The following is a 23,156-nucleotide window of genomic DNA, read 5'->3' as shown; positions in this document are numbered from 1 at the left end:
ATGCTGGAGACACCCGCCCATGGCTTCTGAAAAATTAAAGAGGAAAATACCCCTAGAGTCTGCGAGAGCAGGGGCGGAAGATGACTCAATGGTGGACAACATGGTTAACGACTTTGGAATGGAAACGGATATGAGTATAAAGAGTACTTCACAAAAGACTAGTTCAGGTTCTGCAGTTAGCAAAGCCATTGAACTCCAAGCTTGTGTCTGTGGCTGGAGCAAGGCGACAACGGTCAGGGGTTTGAAGATTCATCAAGGGAAAATGAAATGCTTGAGGGAGAAGGGACAAGGGCCTCGCATTGATCAGTACTTCTTACGAAGTCAGTCAAGTCAGTCGAATGAAATCCAGCGACAGGAAGCAAACCACAGTTCGCAGGATATCAGCACCCCTGTCATAGAGGAGAGGAGGGTTTGCACAGTTAGTGATGAACACATTGATTCTTGTGAACCCGGTCAGACTAACCAGCATAAGAGAGAAAAGAACCTCAACGGGCATAGGCCTGGAGTTAGATGGCCAAGAGATTGTGAGAAAACTGCATGGGACACGGTAAACACAGATCTATGCTTTGCATTAGAAAGATTAACTGGTACAGTTGAAAAGAAGCTGGATAAATTTGGGGACATCATTTACGCATATGGAAGTGAGAGGTTTGGTGTGGAAAAAAGGAAGGAAAAAGTACAATCTACTCCTGGATTGTCTAGACGGCAGCAGAAAATTGAAGGGTTAGTTAGAGAAAGGAGACAGCTGAGGAAGCAATGGAAAAGAGCGTAACAAAGTCAGAAGGAGGGACTCAATCTCTTACAAAGGGCCATAAAAGATAAGCTTGCAACATTACGCAGAGCTGAGCGCCTACGGAAACGCTACAAAAAGAAGGAGCGTGCGAGGGCTAATTTCTATAAAGATCCATTCAAATTCGCAAAGAAGTTATTCACCAGTGAGAAGAATGGCACTTTTAAAGCATCTAGGGTTGAGCTAGAGAGATATTTGGAGGAAACACATACAGATGCAAAAAGGCATAAGCCTATGTCTATTCCGTCAGACATCCCACCTGTCAATCCACCAGAATACCAAATGGAGGTCTGTGCACCTAAGTGGAAAGAGATAGAGCAGGTTGTGAGAAAGGCAAGGGCTTCATCATCTCCAGGGCCTAATGGAGTTCCGTACAGAGTGTACAAGAGTGCTTCAGGAGTTCTACGAATTCTGTGGAAATTGATAAAAGTGGCTTGGGAAAAGCAGGTTGTACCTAGAGCATGCCGCAGAGCAGGGGGAGTCTTTATACCCAAAGAAAAAGATGCTACAAGCATCAGTCAGTTTCGCCCTATTTCACTATTAAACGTCGAAGGCGAGATTTTCTTCAGCATTATTGCTCAGAGATTGTCAACCTACCTATTAAAGAATGGCTTCATTGACACTTCAGTTCAAAAAGCGGGCATTCCAGGATTCTCAGGATGCTTAGAACACATCAGTGTTATCTGGCAACGAATTCAATCAGCTAAAAAGGAGAGGAAGGAGCTCCACGTGACATTCCTGGATTTGGCTAATGCATATGGTTCAGTGCCACATGAGCTTCTTTGGGCATCATTTGATTTTTTCAGGGTACCGATGTCGATAACAAATTTAGTGAAAGCCTATTTTGGAGATTTGCAATTTAGTTTCTCAACTCCAGAATTCAGCACTACATGGCAATGCTTAGAGGTTGGAATAATGGCAGGATGCACCATTTCTCCACTGGCTTTTACCATGGCAATGGAAGTAATCATTAGGGCATCAAAATGGGTAGTAGGAGGAGAGCGCTTGGCTTCTGGGATGCGACTACCACCAATCAGAGCATACATGGATGACATGGCAACCATGACTACAACGGTAGCCTGCACTAATCGGTTATTGGGGAAGTTAACAGATAATATTGAATGGGCACGAATGCAATTTAAGCCCTCTAAATCAAGGAGCATCTCCATAATTAAAGGCAAGGTAGTAGATAAAACAATCTTCATTAATGGTGAGGCAATACCAACAGTTTCTCAGAAGCCAGTGAAGAGTCTAGGGAGATGGTACGATGGGGATCTAAAGGACACAGTTCGAGTGGGAGAAGTTAGACGACAAGCAGTGGAAGGGTTGAAGAGCATAAACAGCTGTGCTCTACCAGGCAAACTGAAACTCTGGTGCTTTCAGTTTGGTCTACTGCCAAGGTTGCTGTGGCCACTGACTGTGTATGAGGTTTCTTTGACAACAGTGGATAAGCTGGAAGCGTTAATAAGTTCATACATCAGGAAATGGTTGGGAGTTCCACGCTGCCTCAGTAGAGTGGGACTTTATAGTAAAGGAGTATTGCGGCTGCCAGTCTCTGCTTTAACCGAGGAGTTTAAGTGTGCCAAGGTCAGACTGGAAATGACTTTAGCAGAGTCACGCGACAAATGTGTAAGGGAGACAGCCCCTGTGGTAAAAACTGGTAGAAAGTGGTCAGCAAAGAAATCTGTAGTAGAGGCAAAGGCTGACCTTCAAATTGGGGATATCGTGGGACAGGTACAGCATGGAAGAGGGGGTTTTGGGCTCAGTTTAGCTCCTCCTAAATGGTACAAGGCAGGCCCAGCCCAAAGGAGGAAGCTGGTAGTCAACGAGGTGCGAAAGCAGGAGGAGAGGATGAGATGTATAAAGGCCATTTCCCAGGCCAAGCAGGGAGAGTGGATGAGATGGGAGAGTGTGGAACAACGCAAAATGGGCTGGCAAGACCTTTGGTCAATGGAAGAGAGTAGGATCAGTTTCCTTATTAGGTCAACATATGATGTCCTCCCATCACCGCAGAACCTAAACCTCTGGGTAGGAGAGGATCCATCTTTTCCTTTGTGTTCATCACCTGCCACATTAAGGCACATTTTGACAGGATGTAAGGTGGCTCTTAGCCAGGGTCGGTCTACTTGGCGCCATGACCAAGTATTGCGATGTTTGGCTTTAGCATTGGAAGGCAAGCGTAGTATGACCAATAAATTGCCGCCTGTTCTAGCAAAACATTACACGCAGAAGACAATATTCCTCCGCCCAGGCGAGCAACCACCAAGAAAAGGTGCTAACACCAATTCTCGCCCAGGACAACTGGAAGCTGCTAGGGACTGGAAGATGCTGGTTGATCTTGATCAACGGCTTATTTTTCCACCTGAGATTGCCACCACTAACCTACGACCAGATATTGTTTTGTGGTCTGGATCAGCACGCATTGTTCAACTGATAGAGTTAACAGTGCCATGGGAGGATGCGGTAGATGAGGCATATGAGAGGAAGAAACTGCGGTATGCTCATCTGGCCACTGAAGCAGAACAGCGAGGATGGAGAGTCCAGGTTTATCCAGTGGAAGTGGGTTGTCGTGGTTTTGTGGCACACTCTACAACCCGGTTCCTCAGAGACGTCGGATTCAGTGGCCAAGAGTTGCGTCGTACAGTAAAGAACTTATCTGAAGCAGCAGAAAGGAGCAGCAACTGGCTGTGGTTGAGACGGAAAGATTCTAGCTGGCTGTGTACAGGCCGCCATGCTATGGTTTCGTAGAATTCTTGAAAACTTGAAAGGACTGCTGGTTTATTTGTATAGGTTGTATAGTATTTACAGTCATTACGTTCCTGTGTATATTGCGTGAATGACGGGTGGTTGGGCAGATATTGTGTTTTGCGGTAGGTGGTATGCCATACGGAACCGTTGCCACTGAAACTGCATATTAACGGACCAGTGGGGCTCGACAGCCTTAGTCAAACGGGTTGGCGCGTATGGTTGGGTTGCGGAGAGATTGTGAGATTGTGGTTAGGTCTCAGCAGCAACTGTTGGTTTATTTGTATAGGTTGTATAGTATTTACAGTCATTACGTTCCTGTGTATATTGCGTGAATGACGGGTGGTTGGGCAGATATTGTGTTTTGTGGTAGGTGGTATGCCATACGGAACCGTTGCCACTGAAACTGCATATTAACGCACCAGTGGGGCTCGACAGCCTTAGTCAAACGGGTTGGCGCGTATGGTTGGGTTGCGGAGAGATTGTGAGATTGTGGTTAGGTCTCAGCAGCAAGAGGGAAGTAGAGGTCAGTAACCTGGGCTGAGTTGAGTGGGGGACGGAGGGGGGTGACTCTGGGACGCCAGAGTCACTGTCGAGCCCTCTTGAGGTGTCGTGGGCTAGTCGACGAAACACTGAGGACGGAAGGTGCCCACTTGAAGACCCTAGAGATGTTCCCTACTCCGCTCAATCCAGAGGGTTGTTATGGGGGGACCGCACTGTGGTTGCAGCCGTTGTGTGTGCTGACACGCTATACACTGTATTAACACCAGACAGAAGATTCACGTCACCAGATGGAAAGAAGCGTAAATGGATGGAGAAGCATAGGCTACTGTAAAGCTACGTCTTAGTTGGTGATTATCTTGGCGAAAGCCGAGTACAAATCAGCATGAAGTTTTAACATCTACTCTCGTGTAATGGAAATCATTTTTACCAGGGCCAAAAACTAAATAATGCATCTGTATGTTTTCTTTTTCTCAAGCCTTACTGATTTAGGCAGCAAACTTAAAGAGGCAATAGACCCTACAATCATTTTCAGTGTCTGCGTCACAAGGGAGGACATGTTCAATCGAGGCTTGACGCAATGGAAGCGGCAGAAGAAGTCCTCTCCGGATAATCCCCTCAGAGTTACTTTCATTGGAGAGCCTGGGATAGACAGTGGTGCTCTTATGAAAGAATTCCTGACAGGTATGTTTTGTCTTGCTTAGATGCAGCAGTGCCATTGCATACATGTATGCAGTTTTATAAAATCACCAGTTCCTTTGTTTATTAATACTGATAATTTAATTTTTCCACAGAAATGATGGCCGGGATTGAGGCAAAATTCTTTGAGGGAGGGAAAAATCTTAAATATTCCATTACAGATTTTCAGAATGACAGTTTCAGTTATGTAGTATTCTATACTGGAGGTTTTCATTTAATGCCTTTTTGCCAATTTATGAACTGCCCTGTTGTATTTTAGGACAGTTGGTGAAATAATGGCTGTGAGGATTACACAGGAAGGCCCTCCACCTGAATTTTCATGGTGTGGATGTACAATTTCATCTTTTCTGGAGAGATCAATAAAGATCAGCTGTCAAAGGCTGATGTAACAGATGCAGACCTGATAGATCTTATTGCTAAGGTTTTCTAATTCAACTCTACAACCTAAATTATGAATTAACACATTTGTGTATATTTTGGTGATAGTCAAACCAAATTACAGATTAAAGTATTGGTTTTATTTCTTTAGATTGAAACCGCAGACACTACAGCCTTGCTTGACCTTTCTGAAGGAATTGTAGCATGTGGGTACACTGGACCTCTAACCTGTGATAGAAAAAAAAGAGGACATTGTCAGGTGTAGTATACTGAATGTGATTCTGTGATGTTTTGTACTTCTCTTTCAATCTGGCTCTTCAACTTTTTGCTTCTGAATCCTCCCATTAGGGTTAGATTTTTGTAACCTTATAATAAGCATAGACCTACTTCCCCTGCTTTTTACAGTGTTTCCATGGTACTGTAAAATATTATTTCATTTGGTGAATTTCAAAAGTTTAATTTCCAGACATGAAAAAGTAACAATTTCTATAATAAATGTAACATTTTAAAGCTTTGATTTAGTATTTCTTCAACTAGAAATACCTATGGGTGATGTCTGTAAAATCTTTTTAAAAAATGATTTTCCAATCTGATGGAGATTCAGTAAAAGTATAAACCCAGTGTTTACTTTCATTTAACCCTTGTGCATCCTTATAGACATTTTTTTTTACTTTAACAATTATCTGCCACGGGTCTTCTTTAAAATAAGACCAACCTTAAGTCTGTGCTTCCAAGCTTCAAATTGTTAGGAAATTTTTTTTGACACTGGCATTTTTGTCCATTATGGACCTATGTGTAACTTTTTTTAATTGATACACAAGGGTTAATGTTCTATACTCAGTCTCTTTTGTTTGAACCAACCACTTTTATTAACCTTTATGAACACAAGTTTATTTTTTTGTAGACTTACTTTTTTTCTGGATTTATTCTTATATGCAGTGCTATTATACTGCATTCTTCTGAGCGAATTCTACCAATGCTACAGCAGATGTGCAAAGGATTGGAGCTCTATGGCCTTCTTGCAGAAGGAGGGAGCAGAGGAGAGGATGACAACGAACAGGTAGATAAAACGGACTGCACTAAAGGAGATGCAGAACAAGACAAGATCACCGTCAGCAGCTTCATGCAGTGGCTTATTGGTCAGGGACATGTTCCCATTACTTCTGCACAAAGAGAAAAATTTAAAATACACATAGAATTTGATCATGACTGTCAGCTACGATATGGTGAGCACAATTTATGCTACCCTCTTGTAAATGCATGTTCTTGTACTGTGACCTTGCCTACACGGCACCTAGGGACTTACACTGAGTTCCTCAACATTATGAGACAGGCTGTGAGCAATAGCAGAGAAGTTGGCCGTTCATGAGATGATTCCTAATATAGAGTTTACTCCCTGTACTGTGTTCTCTCCGTTACTGTTATAGTGTTAGTATTTTAAATGGATAGGGATGCAGTAGCTTTTGGATATTTCAATGTAGGTTTTTTTTTTAGTTAGTTTTGTTTATCATAGACATGTATTGCAAAACATGCAGCAAAGATTCCTGCTAAATTGTTCCAAGACTCAATTCAGAAATGAAAATGATGTATATCAATATACAGTAAGCTTCAATGCAAAATAAAGTCGCTATGCAGTACTGTCTTTATGCTTGCTTGGTGTGTTTTTGTAAAAACGAAATTACAACATATTTGTTGAAAAAAACTCCCGACAAAGCAAATACAGTTCTTTGACAGGGATATTAGGACCAGTTGAATTCAGCAGGTGTTCGAGAGCCCTCAACCCATCTGAACACAAAGGGGATTCAAATTCAGGAACAACAATTCCGAAATCTTCACAGGCATCATACGAAGCAGCTATGTGCCAGTCTAGATCTGGCTCTTCCATGTCCTGAAGGTATAGCAGTTAAATACATATTCAAAAATCCACTTAGAGTAATGCATAAACAGCAGTGTGGTGACAGTAACTAAAGCAGGGTCACCATACCTCGTATCTCTCCTATTGGTCAATATTTGTGTGCATCATTCCAATGTGCCACAGTTGCTCTGGACTTCGATTGCCCTCTGAGGAGATTGGATGATGATTCCAGGCTTCTGAAAATGTGTCCAAGTCTGCCTGAAGTCTTTTGAGAAAAGTGTAGTGGACACTGAAAAGGTCCTCAACCACTGAAAAGTCAAGCAATCCTACTGCCTCTAGGGACTGCAGTGTGTCTGAGTACTTATTAGTCACCATGGTTCTGACATCACGCCAGAGGCGCTCAATCCTATTAAAAACAATAATTAGGTTTAAAAGCAATGCAGTGAAAGGCATTTGAGATCAATTACTAATAAATGTAAAATATTATGTTATAAATATGTATTATACATAAAAGTGACATTGAAAAGCTACCTACAGATCATTGAAGTTACGAAATATAAATTAAGTCTTTTCATTCTAGAAATTTTAGACCGTTGTAATTTACCTTTGATTATGGACACTTTTCCCGGATATGAAACTTCCTCGGTCAGTGCCTCTTGAAGAAAACATGAACCTGGCTATCTGTACATGCTCCACTCCTTGGTCTCCCCTGACCCTGATTTATATATATATCAATACATTTCTAGACATACAATTCAAATGCTTTTTCTTTACTATACTCACCTAGATGGTAAGCCAAATTTTTGGACTGCTTCTGAGAAGTGGTATGCTGCCGATGCCCGGTTGTTACTTGCTGCATTCAAGTACATGACCTGTAAATACAAAATGCAACAATAAGTAAATATAGGAAGGAGAAAATATAACATACATTGGAAATGAATGTATTACATGTTAATTTTCAATAAACAAGAATATTTTTTTTTTATAGAAATCATAGTGACTGGAATGATCTTGATACCAGATGACTAGTAACATTATAAATTATCTTGATACCAGATGACAAGTAAAACTATAAATCAAATGCAAACATGGTGAAACCTTTTTTTTTATTATATCAATACAGATACAATATCAATACAATACTTCCTGGAATAACCATCCACACCACCAAATATTACAATGTTTTATCTATTTACAAGATTTAAAAAAAAGGTTTTTAAATATGTCCTTACACACACTTATACACACAAAATTATACACACACACACACACACACACACACACACACACACACACACACACACACACACACACACACACACACACACACACACACACACACACACACACACACACACACACACACATATATAAATATACACACCATATATAACTTACCATATCAATTTGTGTCTATGTGTTCAAGACTACAACAGTTTCATATGACAGACTACAAGTTTCATATGAAATTTTAAGGGATTCTCTTTCTGTTTTTCAACAAGCTGCTAAGGCTGCAAAGAGTAAATACCTCTCCGAATTAATTTTGCGGAATAGCCATAAGCCAAATATTCTATTCTCCACTATTGAGTCGGTTCTCCACCCAAATGTTAATCCTTTTCCCAAAGCATCTGTGTCTCTATGTGAGGACTTTGCAACATATTTTAACGGAAAGATCTCCAAAATTACATCTACAATGCTTATTTCAGCGTATAAACTGTATGATGTTCCACTTGGTCTGTCTTTGAGCCTGTTAATTTGAATACTCTATTCGAGACTATGTCTCGTTTGAAACCCACTATGTGCTCAAACGATGTCATTCCATCACGTTTTCTTGTGCAAGTTATTGAGACTGTTGGCTTTGATTTGTTGTCTGTAATTAACAAATGTCTCCGTACTGGGATTGTACCTTTCGATTTCAAACTTGCCACAGTGCGGCCTCACCTTAAAAAAACATGTTTGGACTCCACATTGCCGGCAAACTTTCGTCCTATTTCAAATTTACCTTTTCTCTCAAAAATTCTAGAGAAAGTTGTTTTAAATCAACTTCAGGCTTATCTGACTTTAAATTCTATTAATGAAACATTTCAATCTGGTTTTAAATCCTGTCACAGTACTGAGTCAGCTCTTTTAAGAGTTTTAAATGATATCATGTTAACTACTGACTCCGGGCAGTCTATGGCTCTGTTATGGTTCTGTTAGACCTCAGTTCTGCCTTTGATCTAATCAACCATGATATTCTTATATCACGTCTTGAAACATGTGTTGGACTTCGTGGCACAGTATTACAGTGGTTTCGGTCATATCTCTCTGACAGGAGGTATGTTGTCAATATTGGACACCATTCATCTTCTGAAATATCTTTAAATTCTGGTGTTCCCCAGGGTTCAATTCTTGGTCCTGTATTGTTTTTCCTTTATATGCTTCCACTAGGGTCTATTTTCAACAAGTATGGAGTCTCTTTCCATTTGTACGCAGATGACACCCAAATTTATATCCCTATGAAGCGGGATAACAAGCAGGCCTTAAAGCCCATTATGGACTGTTTGGAAGAACTAAAACACTGGCTTGCAACTAACTTCATGAGTCTTAATGAGAGTAAAACTGAACTTATTGTGTTTGGTTCAAATGAACACTATGTACATGATCTTGAACTTGCATCTTTGTCACCTTATACTACCACATGTGTCAGAAACTTAAGTGTCTGGCTTGATAATAATCTTAAATTCGATAAGCAGATAAATACTGTGATCAAGTCGTGTTTTTACCATCTTCGTCTCCTGTCAAAGGTGAAGCCATTTCTTTCTCTAAAGAAATTTGAAACAGTTATGCATGCTTTTGTAACATCTCGACTGGACTACTGTAATTCTGTGTATATCGGTGCCCCCCAGGCTTGTGTTTCACGTCTACAATTAGTTCAGAATGCAGCGGCTCGGCTCCTCTATGGAAAACGTAAATATGATTCTGTCACGCCAATATTGATCTCACTACATTGGCTGCCGATCAAATATAGAATTGATTTCAAAATTCTATTGTTTGTTTTTAAATCCATTCGTAATGAGACACCACAGTATTTAACAGACTTGCTACACCCCTATGTTCAGTCAAGGTCACTTAGATCTGCTAACTCCGGACTATTGCAAGTTCCCAGGACAAGATTAAAAAATAGAGGTGATCGTGCCTTTTCTGTCATCGGCCCTAAACTATGGAATACTCTCCCGGTTCATATCAGAACTGCCCCAACTTTATCTACCTTTAAGTCCTCCCTCAAGACGCATTTATTTTCTTTGGCGTTTAATATACCTTGACTTACTGTTTCAGGATTTTACTTTTATGTTTTACACTTATTCTACAGCTTGTGTTTGTTTTATCTTCTTTTGTACAGCACTTTGGTCAACCTCGGTTGTTTTTAAATTGTGCTTTATAAATAAACTTTGTATTGTATTGTATTGTAAGAGAAAGGGTCCCTCGAACTGAGTATGTTCTTTGCACCACACATCCCAAACTGGCCAATCTAGAAAGGATTACAAGTGAATCAACGCGGTGCATTGAGGCAGCTATTCTCTGCCATTGCACACACATTCCTAAAGACAACAACCTCCCTCTGACCATTCTGTAACCAGCAACAGGCATATCATCCTTAATGGCTCTCACAAGGTTATCCAACATATCCATGCATCAGTGATGCAGCTATACAGCCCTGAGATCGAAAGACCAAAATCGTTCATCCTTCTAAAGATGGTACTAGTGGAAACGCCCATCATTTTTGCAATGTAATGCACAAGAAGGTTTGTCTGCAGCATCTCTGCTAACTCTTCTCTTTCAATTGCAAACCTCGGACGTCCTCTCAGACCAAAAGTAGAATCCACCGCTGCATGTGGAGCTGTGGTTGTCTAATTAGTTCAAACACTGCCTCCAGAGCCTGAATGATTTCGTAGAGTATTTCAGCATATCTTGAGAGTGCTTGCAGGAGGTACATCTGCTTGCGGCACACAAACTCCATGTAATCCAGGTCAAGCGGAGATCTCAGAAGTGCTCTCTCAAACTTAGAGAGAAGCTCCTCCAAAAGATGCCTTTTCAGAATTTGCTGCAGAATATAGAGGGACAAAATGTGCTTAAACCCAGCAACGTTAGATATTAATATATTATATAGTGATCTTAATCATCTAACTTTTTTGTAAGCTATAATAACCTAATAAGAAAAATTGAGTAGGCAAGTACCCCACCCCATCTAAACATAACATATCTTTACAAAAAAACTAAAGGTGTCCTAGATGTAAAGACAAATTTCTGAATTTGTTGGATGGTTTCATTCATGCTGTGTACTGTATCTTACCTTGAGAAGCCAGAACCCCTTTTACATTTAATAAAAAAATATAATGAACCACTCAAAATTGGCATAACAGTAATACACAGGATGATAACAAAAAGCTTGGACAACAACTCTTGCTTATTGATATAAACACGTAATTTATCTGCCATCCAAAGGCGTTGTTATATTGACAACTGTTTAATGGACACTTTTTACATTTCTGAGGTTCTCAGAACCAATATAATTTTGGTTGGGTAAACGTATAGTGGTGAATGGGAGGGAGTACATTATACTGGTTATTTCACGAGTTCACACGTACATGAAATCTAAAGTTGTATTTATGTGTATTTGGCTTGCTGTCCGGGGGAGGGCTCCGAGCTCGGAATTTTGCCCGAACCCTGAGTACTCCCCCTATACTGGGGTAGACCAAGCCTAGTGTGAGGTGATGGGGTGGTGGAGGGATGCTGAGACACTTGTCGTTAGACAGGAGGTGAGGAAAAGCTTTATTTATACCGGCTTCCTCTTGAGCTGATTGGTTGATTACCTCAACATGCTCCTCCTGAACTTTGTTACATACAACTTCATGTAGTGGTGAACTACAGCAAATATGACTTTGGATTCCCATTTTGCTCCAATTTCTTTTAAATATTTTAATGCAAATAACACAAATCATAGTGTTATAAATATAAAATGTAAATTTATAAACATTTTGGTAGATTTACAATGTGAATAACTGTGGAAATGTGTCATTACAGTCTGTAAATATCTCTTAACAACACAAGAATGCAATCATTAGTACCCCTAAGACTAGTGTAGTATCTAAGAATATATTCTATATTAACAATGCATTAAATCACATTACACAATAGATAAATAAAATAAAAATAAATTAAGTGATAACTCGCATGCATCTGCTCTGTTGATGAAGCCATGTCTCAAGTCAAGTGAATTACGGGTCATCTTATAACAGGCGTCCAATCACAACTGACTTCCGGAGAAGGGGAAGTAACCAATGACATTTTAAGTTATTAAAACTGTAAGTCCCGCCCCTCGACTGTCAAAAATAAAACTGTTTGAGCGAGCAAAAGTAACAGGCCAGAGCAGATCGAGCGTGAGAGCGTGTGGAATATGAATGAGAACGCGAGTTCCCGTTTCCCCGCGTGTAGATCTGTTATACTCTCACGAAAGTCATTTACCGCGCACGCCAACATCAGTTGTGCGCTCGGTTCTTATTGACATTGATTTGCCGCCATAGAACGGCCCCTAAAGTGGAATCGGGTGCGGTTGTATCGGGGTAGTTTTACGAGTACGAGTACATGAGCACAGTATCGGACCGACACCCAAGTACTGGTATCAGTATCGGTGCATCCCTATTTATGCCATTAATATCAGTCCGTCAGAAAAGCAATTCTAGGCTTATTCTTGGCTGGATAACTCTTAAAGGTTTAAAAAGCCCTTTTAAAATTAAATATGAACGCAGTTTTGGATTAAATAAAAGTACAGTGAAGTCAAATAAAACATGTTTTATCTCCTGTATAGTTTGGTAACACTACAAAAAGATACCATTCATTAACATTACTTAATGTGTTATCTAACATCAACACATTGGGTCTCATTCATGAAACACGACCAGAACGAATTTTTGTGTAAATTGTGTGTAAAGTGGTTCTGGCGTAAATTTTCGAATTCATTAAAATGTTTGTATTTTCCAAATGTTAGTTGGTACGCAAGAAATCTACACCTGCTCCCAGCTAGGGCTGGGCGATATATCGAATATACTCGATATATCGCGGCTTGTAGTCCGTGCGATGTAGAAAATTACTATATCCTGAAACTCGCGGACATTTTTTTTCCTTTGTTTTTTCCCCCTCTTGTCCTGTCCAGCATCAAAGCGCAAGCATAATGATTACCTTGATAACCTAAGTTAAGCTTATTTTATTTTATTTTTGATGCTTGTTTGTAGATTAAAATTACATACTCGCGGACATTTAACTCCAGGGTTCTCACACTCTTTCTCGTCTTTCCCTCTCACAGAGAGACAAAACAAACGCACATAGTTAAAATCTGTCGCAAAAGCATCTCTTCAAAATGTAGCAGTACATCAAATTTATATCACCATTTGAGAACCCATCCGCTAGAAAATGAAGAGTGCTTGAAACTCCGCACGACAACATCTCAGAGCGGTGCAATATCAAAGAAAATGCCTAAGCAACCAGCACTCACGCAACTGAGTCTGGTCTCTTCTATTTCCAGATCAACGCCGTACGACAAAAACAGTCAAAAACAGAAGGAGATAACGTGTGCAGTCACCCACCACATCGCGAAAGACATGGCCCCGGTTAATGTTGTTGAAAGGCCCGGGTTCAGAAAGCTCATCAACACACTTGACCCAAGATATAATCTGCCGGGTCACAAATATTTTGCAGAGAAAGCGCTGCCTGAGTTGTACATTAAAGTGAGGGAAGAGCTGGCCAGTCAGCTTGTAAATGTGACACACTTCTCAACAACTGCCGACATATGGAGCAGCCGAACATGTGAGCAATACCTCAGTTTGACGGTCCACTATATAGACAATTGGGAGTTGAAAAGCAAGTGCCTTCAGACGAGCTTTCTTCCAGAGGATCAAACTGGCGGGATCATCGCACAAGGCCTGCAAGATGCTCTCATGTCATGGAATTTAAATGAAGCTCGTCAGGTGTGCATCACCACCGACAATGACGCTAACATCGTCAAAGCTGTGAGCCTGAACCACTGGACACGTCTACAGTGTTTTGGCCATCGCCTGCATCTTGCAATTGGTGAGTGTTTTTTACCACTGTGATAAATAGTAATTATCTTTATTGATATATGAGAATAATGCTCAATCATCACTAAATGAATCACTTAATTATCTCATTAACTTTAACACTCTTGAGTGTTAACAATATCTGCGATATATCGCCCAGTCCTATGAGCAATGTTATAATAGCCTACTGCATGGTGATAACACTTTTTTATGAATTTAATGTTAACATATGTTTCCCATGCCAATAAAGCTGTATTGAATATTAGAAAGAGAGAGAGAGAGAGAGATAGAGAGAGAGAGAGAGAGAGAGAGAGAGAGAGAGAGAGAGAGAGAGAGAATGAATGCGAGTGATTTTTCAAAAAAGTACATACTGTACTATACTAGCTTAGGCACCTTAGAGTGACATGTTCTTTCTTTTTCTGCATTAGTGTGTCAGTAGACTGCTCTTTATTGTGCATTTTGTTTTATATTTTGAAACTTATATTTTTTGATAGCATCTTCACTTTTACACAGTACTATATAAATAAATAATTACCAAGAATTAGTTAAGTGTTTGGCTGAGTGGATTTCTTCACAATTACTATACCCTTTTAAATTATTATAACATTTTAAATGTTTGTTTTCATTCTCAGAGAGAAGCATGAAGGACCCCCGCATTGACCGTGCTGTTGCTGTGTGCAAGAAGGTAGTGAGCAGCTTCTCTTTCAGTTGGAAGAGGAGGAGAGACCTGGCCACAGCGCAGCAAGAGCTAAATTTCCCCGCACACCAGCTCATCAGTGAGTCTCCTACCAGGTGGGGATCCCGAGAGAAGATGATTGAGCGGGTACTGGAGCAGGAGCAAGCTATTTCTCAAGTCTTGGCTGCAGACAAGAAAACCCGGCATCTCGTTCTCACCTGTCAAGACCTGGAAGTTCTAGAGTCAGTGCACAAGGCTCTCAAACCTCTCCTGGAATTCACAGACGCTCTATCCGGTGAGAGCTATGTCACAGTGTCCTATGTCAAGCCTGTTCTCCATCTCTTCCAGGCCAGCCTCTTGGCACGTCAGGAGAATTACACCCCACTGACCCAGTCTATCAAAGCCTCCATCCTGGATTACCTGAGGGAGAAGTATTCTGATCCTTCCACTAACGACCTGCTGGACATGGCAGGCTTAGTGGATCCCAGGTTCAAGATAGCATACTGCACAGAAAATAGGGTGGAGGCCATCAAGAGCAGAGCCATAACCGAGATGGAGGCAATTCTCTATGAGACTGACCAGGGCACAGCTGAGTTGGCTGCTTCACTGCCTCAAGATGCAACAAACTTACAAACTTAAAACTGCAGCAGCAACATCTTCCGCCACACTGTCGCAGAGAGCGCTTATTGAAAAAGAGTTGTCTGCCTACTTGCAGTCTGTTAATGTTGACAGTGAAGCAGATCCATTGCAGTGGTGGAACGACCATGAGGAAATTTTCCCAAACCTGAAAAATGTGGCAAAAAAATATCTGTGTGTGCCCGCCACCAGTTCCCCATCGGAAAGGGTATTTAGTACCAGTGGTAATATAGTTACGCACCATCGAGCATCTCTCAAACCAGACGCCGTTGATAGGCTTGTGTTTTTGGCACAAAACCTCTAAACAACCTGGTATTCACTGGTTGTTGTTACAAAGGGACAACATAGTATGCACGAAATACAACTACATCTTTTTTTACTTTTTATTTGTGCCATTTTCATGGTTATACTACACTCCAATGCGTTCACATAGGTAGGCGGTAGCAACCATTTGTGAAAGACTCTTTCTCTCTCTCTCTCTCTCTCTCTCTCTCTCTCTCTCTCTCTCTCTGTCTCTGTGTGTGTGTGTGTGTGTGTGTGTGTGTGTGTGTGTGTGTGTGTGTGTGTGTGTGTGTGTGTGTGTGTGTGTGTGTGTGTGTGTGTGTGTGTGTGTGTGTGTGTGTGTGTGTGTGAGTGTGTGTGTGTGGTGTCATTGACCTTGTAAGCCCAGCTCCTCCACTCTCAGCCCACAGTGGTCTGTATACTGTCTCAATGTGGGACTTGGCCAGAAATTTACTGACAGCCTAAATTTTTTCAGGTGCTTCAAACTGAAGCACAGCGATTATGTTGTTTGCATTTTGTAGAAATACTTTGCATCCATAACCATGCTGCTAATGTGTGCTTGCACTTTCAGGAAGTAGCTGTCACAACCAGGGGCGTGGTAGCGGCGGGAAAAAGGGTACCGATGAAAATGACATCTGACTGCATTTACCTCAACATTCTGATATTAGATTGAGTATTTTCTAGCTTGGATCCATATTAATTTATAGATTTGAGTTGGGGGTCGTTAGTCACGCCCATGCTGGGGAGGGTGTCCTCTCATTTGGATTCTCAGAATATGGTCACCCTAGGTATAAATCAATAAATAAGTAAGGTGCCTGAGTAGCCTATTGCAGTCTCAGTCCCACATTTGAAATTTCCAGTAACATGTAGAGTATTATTGCTGTTGTATTTTTAATTATAGACCAACAGCAGTAATGATAATTGCACATCCTTTTATCTATTAGACTAGAGAGGTTACATTAGGTTTAATGATGTTTGTGTGTGTGTGTTTTCTCCCCAGAGACAATCATTGCAACCCATCGATGAGCTAGTCCTTTTCCTAATGTACGTTTCCTAAATGTTTTCTAAGTACAAATCTCACTGTACAATGAAAGGACTTATCGGGATCGCCCCTCATGGTCCAGTGACCTTTATCTCTTCACTCTATGAGGGGTCAATAAGTGATAAAGAACTCTTTAGGCGGTCAGGGTTGGCTGACCTTTTAACTGATGACATGGCCGTGATGGTTGATAAAGGTTTCCTGATCACTGACTGTGTGAAGTGTAAAGTGTACTGTCCACCTTTTCTCAACAAAAAAAGCCAGATGCCAGCACCCAGTGTCCTCCAAACACAGAAAATTGCTCGTGTAAGAGTGCACGTTGAGCGAGTCATCCGAAGGGTAAAGGAGAATAAACTTTTTGATTCTGTTATTCCTTTGTCAATTGCTGGAAGCATTAATGAAATTTTTGCCGTTGCTTGCCTGCTTAGCAATTATCAAAATAAACATCTTGTCACAGCATGGGCCAAGTAGTGCTGACAAGTTTACATTACAGAAACCTACAACTTTTAAATGTAAGTATTAATCATTATTTATCTCTGAATAATTTCTCATACAGTGACAACAGATGTGATCTCACACAACATTAAAAACAATGATTTTTATTGTAAAATGATGCCATATTGTATAAAGTCCATGAATAAATCTGACATTACTTATTCAACTGTTTTTTTTTTTTTTTTTTTTTTAAAGCAACAAGCTTGAAGACACATTTTTATCCCAGATCACATCATTTATCAATCAGTTCCAGCCGAAATATATATACACTGGAGGTACGAGTGGGAAATGTAACGTAAATGAGAAGTCAAATTCATAGTCCTAATAAAATACATAATGAATCAGATTATGATTTCTTTACCTGCCAATCAGTTGTGATCGTCTCATTGAGAGATACTTTGGCATGTAAATGCTGAAGTAGAAATGATCACACTTCTGCCTGATTTTTTCTTGAACTTCTTTGTCTGAGTGCAGTCGCTGCGCAAAGAAATCTTCCTCTGCCCAGACAAAAAGGCCACACCACTGAAGTCCAGTAATTAAAAGCTGGCCTTATATTTGCCAAAAATAGGCATGGCTTTTCTTTAGTTTAAAAGCACCATTTGACATGTGCAAGTACTTGCAGTCAATGTAACTTTTAGCATTTGGACATTTAATTTCAACCAAACCGTAAGCAGGTGTTGCATTGGGATCATAAACAAGGCCATCCGGTGAGCCCCCTAGCCATGGAGCCTGTGGGTGAACCACAAGTCCACAAGGGGAGTAATTGACATTGTTGTACTGGGCATATTATTTTGCTGTCTGAAACTCCATTTCTGAACCTCTCCTCATTTCCGCAGTTTGTCTGGTGCCCCTGATAATTCGCTCTGCAAGATGCTCAGCACTACTGTAACCTCTAACATGGGAAACTTCCCTAAACCTTGAGGACGTTATCCTCATTCGCCGCAGCACGTGCCACTCTGGATCTTTGCTCTGACCCCGTGTCGACAATTCAATTTTGTGAGTCATCTCAATAGATAGCTGCAAACTTTGTATATGCAAATGTTCTTCCTCTGTGCATACCCACACACATTCTGTTGGTGACAGCTGATGAGTAATAAGGGGAAGACATGGAGGACCCGGGGCATTCTTATGTAGCTCTGTGCATTGTGTCAGAAGTTTCGGCTGCTGATAGGAGATCACACTACCCCTCTGTACCAGTCCAAATTCAGAATCCACAAGGGGCTTGTCAATGCTCATCCCCATTGTTGTCACCAGGGGCATATCCAGTGGATCTAGGCCGCTGTACACTTCGGCCACACGAAGTACCGACAGGTCAGGAAGAGGGCCAGTCATTCCTCTGTAGAGGGTGCTCCTTTTAATAAAACATATCATAAAGAGGTACTTAATTTGACATAACAATGGGGGAAACAACTCATGAAAATAATTGTTAAGTTAATATTTATTTACCGTAATCCTCCTTTACCCATCCGACCCTGCACAGGCTTAACAACCACCATCTTCCCAAATGGACCTGGTTTTACACCCTGTGAAATTGTGATAAAATACATGTTAAAATACACTCATAATTTTGAGAATTTATTAAACAGAGGTTCTATTTTGCAGCTAATGGGACATACTATTGCATGACATACATCTATGCAAACTATCCCATATGAACCATGCTTTGCTATGAAACTTACTGCTGTTCGGGGTTTGTGCCATTGTTGCTCAGATTCTGTACATCTGTGTACAGGAGGAACCACTGGCACACCCAGCTGGGAGAAGTGAGCTGTCTGGAATAATAGGGCAACTGTGTGGTTGCATAGAGCTGTCCCCGCCACACATGAGCATCTGCACCGCACCATAATTACAGGATCTGTGTCCCTGAGGACCATCTGTTGATAGATTAGTCGTAATTACTCTATATGGTCATGTTGGACTTGTGAACTGTTGGCATGAATGTATCCTTCTTAAAAGGTCGTATCACCGATTTCTGGCCTAAAAATAAATCATCATATTCATAAATTGCTACGTCACTCTGTTGATGTTCAAATAAAACAGAGCTAGCTCGCTACTCCCTCCCCCTCCATTCCGTGCAATTGAAACTCTCCTAAATGTGCATCTCGTTGGTTATTGGTTGGAACACTTTGTTTTGCTTTTGAGTGGGTGGTGAACACTTGTTGATAACAAGTGTTTTTTTGTACAGATCTCGGAGCCTAGACTGCTAGCGGATCGTTAGGAAAGATTAGATGAGTGTGATAATTTATGTTTTCTATAAATATATATATATATATATATATATATATATATATATTTATATAATATATTTTTTTAGAAAATCCCTTCTTTTGGGCCAGAAAAAAGGGATTTTTATACAACCTTTATCACAGAAATAGCTCTTTAAATGGAATTATGAGAAGTGGTGTGCAGCAAGTATGGCATTATATAAAGTCATAAATAATGATATTTTGGTATCCAAAGCTGCACACTGTAAACACAATCCCATTCAAACACATCATAATAAAACGCACAGAAAGCAGTAACGGAGACTTGAACAACTTGAGTAGCTTTTGGAAAAGTTTAGCACATGCAAGTCAGCAACAGTGAACAGCTTGAACAGCTTGAGCAGTTTTTGGAAGTTGAGCACATACAAAACGATAATGAAGGTCAAAATGTAACATAACCATGTTAAGCACAACACACAACTTGAACTCGAACCTTTTTGGAACTGCTGAACTTGGAACTCTGACACAAATTACAAGTGCATCCCTACATTTACACAATGAGGTTTTTCGTGCTGCTTCATGGATCTGAAACAGAAAGCCTTTACAGCGACTTCACTTGTGGCCCTGTCTTTGTTTGACACTAATGCCAATCACATATTAACACAATAAGAAGTTAGGAACATGCATGAAGGCGTACAGACACAGCGCAGACATTTTCCGCCTAATACTAGAAAACAGTACAACATTATAACACGCATATTCTGTCAGACCGGGATTGTTTATTAGCCTAATGTAAGCTAGAAAACTAACGTAAGCCGTGAGATATGTAACGTGAGATATGTAACGTTAGACTTACCTTCATATCCGTGGATATATGAAGAGGCATACATTTTAAAGCCCTTCTCTAATTTACTGGCAGGTGATTTTGAGGAGGACTTACAAAGGCGATGTAGGTCCGTTATTGTAAGTTTCGGCAACTCTTGTAAACATCTAGTGTAGAATAGCGCCATGTTTAGACCGGAAAAGACGAGGCCGCATTTCCGGTAAGGAAGTAGTTACGTGCAAGGAGCCCATTGTCTCTCTCTATATATCTTTCTACTTTATATCTACCCACACCATTTCGGGGCTTTTGTCTTCCTTGCGTAAATTGGAAACAATTAGGCTTAAGTTACTATTTCTTTCATTATTAATAGTCCTGGTTCCCTTTCAGTCGAGAACGTCAGACGTAGTCGACGGTCGACTGAATTGGGATCTCGCTAGAGAGCCTGTCTTCTTCGAGTACTATTGAACGAGCCAATGTAATCGGCGTGCGTGATTCGCATCACACACTCCGCCCCCGCGGCGCGGGTATAAATACGGAAGTGGATGCACGCACTAGTTGCCTTTCGCTTCGGAGCCGATCGTTTGATGTCTCTGAGAGTGCTGTTGTCTACAACGAGCGAGTGTGTCGGTGTTCTTCAGGAAGACTCTCCCAGTGCTGGTGTTCTACAGCGCGAGTGCAGCGGTGATCACGAGCTTTGAGCTCTCAACTGCTGTTTTAACAGCAACAAATTTCTAAATGTTTGTGTGTGTTGATGGCTGGTTAGAGGGCGGAAAAGTGAGTGCTTCACTGTTTCAGTTCTCTGTTCAGTGTTGCCGCGGTCATTCCCCTGTGTGCTCCGGCACTGGTGACGGTCCTATTTTCTGAAAGAGCAACACGGGTGCGTTTGCGTCTTTTTCAAGATGTCATTCCGCCCGTGCGTTTCTGGGTGCGGTCGTTCCCTCTCTCTCTCTGATGGTCACAACTGTTGTGTCACGTGTTTGGGCTTACAGCACGCTGAGACAGCTTTTGTGGACAGCTCGTGTTTTCACTGTGGGAACATGACTGTCGCAGTGTTGAGGGCGAGACTCGCCTTCGTTCGCGGAGAGCGAGTCCCCATTACCATGCCCCACCCTCGGGTGCTGTGTGGGATGGGTGACCGGAGGATAGTGTTGGATGTCCCGCCCGGTAACCATTCCCTGTGGGCTCCTCACTCCTCCCTTCCACTGCAACCACTGGAGCCTCCAGTGTTGTCTGCTGGTCCTTCTGTAATGGGTGGGCCAGCGGTTTCACTCGGGGCTCCCCTGGAGGACAGGACGCCGATTGCAGCATCGGAGGGTGAGCTGACTTCTAGAGATGATGACTCGGCTGCATTGTCTCCCTCCGGGAGTTCAATGTTGCCCGAGCCGGATCCAGAATTATCAGCTATGCTGAAACGGGCCGCCGAGGCTGCCGGGCTCGAGTGGAACCTCCACTGTGTCCCGTTCAGTCTCGGTTGGAATCTGGAGTTTGGTATCTTGGGGCGGGCCGCTGGTTCTCAGCTCGCCGCCCCAGTGCCTTTCTTTCCCGAAATGCATGGAGAGCTTATCAGGTGGTGAACAGCATCTTTCTCTGCCAGAAACTGCCTGAATAGCTTTTCCCCCTCAGTACCCTTGATGGAGGAACGGTGAAGGGTTGCGAGGTGTCCCTCCATTGGAGCGGTCTGTCGACACAGGTGCACCTGTGTCTGGCGGCCGCTGCCTTTTGGGGGGATCCTCGTCTCCCCCCTAAGGCCTGTGAGGTTTTGTCCGTTCCGACGTGCAGAGCTTACAAAGCCTGTGGGCAAGCCGCTTCCTCTTGAATGCCATGGCGTTGCTGCAGACTAGGGCACCCATGGCATGCACGAGGGTAATCCAGACCGTGCGCTCATAGGTGAGCACCGCACTGCATCCGACCTCACCCTCCGGGGTACGGGTGTCGTAGCGCGCGTGATCGGTCTGGCGATGTCCACCTTCATGGTCCAGTAGCGCCTTCGTTGGCTCAGCCTGGTTGGTATGGCGGATGCGGACAAGGTTCGGTTCCTGGTCTCCCCAATTTCCCAGGTTGGGCTGGTCGGCGACGCGGTGGAGAACTGCATCCAACAGTTCTCTGCCGCTCAAGCGCAGACGGAGGTCATCCGGCACATCCTGCCCCGGTGGCCAGCTGCTGCCTCCACCCGCCGCCGGTGGCAGCTCCTCCGCCTGCTCGTCGCCGTGGGCGTTCCCCGGCTGCCGCTCCTGCTGGCCCTCCGCAGCAGCCTCGACCCAGGCCTTAGCATGGAGCCGGCCGCAGTAGAGACGCCCAGTCCGCTCCAGGCGCTGCCAAGCCAGGTGGCAAGCGACAGCGAAAGCATTCCGGAGCGGGCCGCCCAGGAATGGAGGAGATGCTCTTGGAGTGGCACGATCACTCCCTCCCCCCGGGTGAGGGCCGGGTAGAGCCTTTTGTTTGTGTGTGTGTCTGTTCCGCCGCTGGCTCCCTAAAAAAAAAAAAAAAAAAAAAAAAGCGGAGCAAGCGGTACCCACACTTCAAAGAGAGAGCAATTTCATCTGTCCTTGGGTCCCAAGAGGGCCAGTCTGGCGGGTGTGACCCTGTATAGCCTTACACCCCTCAGCTCCCCCTTGGTCGCCAGCAGGCAGCTTGGTGCGTTCGAGGACCCGGTCATCCGCCTTCTCACGCGCCCCCTGCCGCTTGTGGAGACAGGTAAGTGTTGCACAGCACACTTACACCACTCTCTCTACTTTGCTGCCTCACCTCAGGCTCGGCTACCCCGCTCAAGTCAGTGATAGTCATCACATTAGGTGTTGAGCAGACGTGCTCCTGAAAATTCAGTGATATTCATCACACCGAGTGTTGAGCAGTGCTCCTGACTTGTGCGTGTTTATCTTATCCTGCTGGCGAAGGATTTGATATAGGAGACTTCGTACCTCCAGCCGGTACGAAGGCCA

The 23,156-nt window shown here is 42.5% G+C and overlaps 2 protein-coding genes and 1 long non-coding RNA gene across 3 annotated transcripts; 1 reads left to right on the top strand and 2 right to left on the bottom strand.

Moving 5' to 3' along the window:
* Positions 1-6,788: 6,788 nt before the first annotated feature.
* On the bottom strand, positions 6,789-7,883 carry LOC143708826 (uncharacterized). Its single transcript, XR_013193663.1, has 4 exons — positions 7,752-7,883; positions 7,573-7,683; positions 7,098-7,374; positions 6,789-7,001 (listed from the first exon to the last, which is right to left on the bottom strand). It is a non-coding gene; the product is annotated as an uncharacterized LOC143708826 (long non-coding RNA).
* A 5,470-nt stretch (positions 7,884-13,353) lies between these two features.
* LOC143708816 (E3 SUMO-protein ligase ZBED1-like) lies at positions 13,354-15,377 on the top strand. The gene is made up of 2 exons (XM_077200143.1): positions 13,354-14,075; positions 14,695-15,377. Exons 1-2 carry the CDS (start codon positions 13,478-13,480, stop codon positions 15,375-15,377), a joined length of 1,281 nt encoding a protein of 426 aa, XP_077056258.1. The 5' UTR covers positions 13,354-13,477.
* Positions 15,378-17,343: 1,966 nt separating this feature from the next.
* On the bottom strand, positions 17,344-20,169 carry LOC143708824 (uncharacterized). The gene is made up of 4 exons (XM_077200149.1): positions 19,943-20,169; positions 18,870-19,064; positions 18,637-18,713; positions 17,344-18,541 (listed from the first exon to the last, which is right to left on the bottom strand). The coding sequence occupies exons 1-4, from the start codon at positions 19,973-19,975 to the stop codon at positions 17,977-17,979; spliced, it is 870 nt and encodes a 289-aa protein (XP_077056264.1). The 5' UTR covers positions 19,976-20,169; the 3' UTR covers positions 17,344-17,976.
* Between the last annotated feature and the right edge of the window lie 2,987 nt (positions 20,170-23,156).

This window comes from Siphateles boraxobius, unplaced genomic scaffold, assembly GCF_051911475.1.
Source record: "Siphateles boraxobius isolate OS27281-9 unplaced genomic scaffold, OSU_SipBor_1 43, whole genome shotgun sequence".
In the NCBI taxonomy this organism is placed as follows: Eukaryota; Metazoa; Chordata; class Actinopteri; order Cypriniformes; family Leuciscidae; genus Siphateles; species Siphateles boraxobius.
The sequence above is the reverse complement of the archived record's forward strand: the minus strand, read 5'-3'. Positions and strand labels throughout refer to the sequence as shown.

Excerpts from the sequence above, each read along its gene's own strand:
- LOC143708816 (XM_077200143.1), top strand. The coding sequence starts at position 13,478 with ATGCCTAAGCAACCAGCACTCACGCAACTGAGTCTGGTCTCTTCTATT. Across the intron at positions 14,076-14,694 it reads TCGCCTGCATCTTGCAATTG|AGAGAAGCATGAAGGACCCC; the intron begins GTGAGTGTTTTT and ends TTTCATTCTCAG.
- LOC143708824 (XM_077200149.1), bottom strand. The coding sequence starts at position 19,975 with ATGAAGCAGCACGAAAAACCTCATTGTGTAAAT. Across the intron at positions 18,714-18,869 it reads GGCACAAACCCCGAACAGCA|GGTGTAAAACCAGGTCCATT; the intron begins GTAAGTTTCATA and ends ACAATTTCACAG. Across the intron at positions 18,542-18,636 it reads ATGGGTAAAGGAGGATTACG|GAGCACCCTCTACAGAGGAA; the intron begins GTAAATAAATAT and ends TTTTATTAAAAG.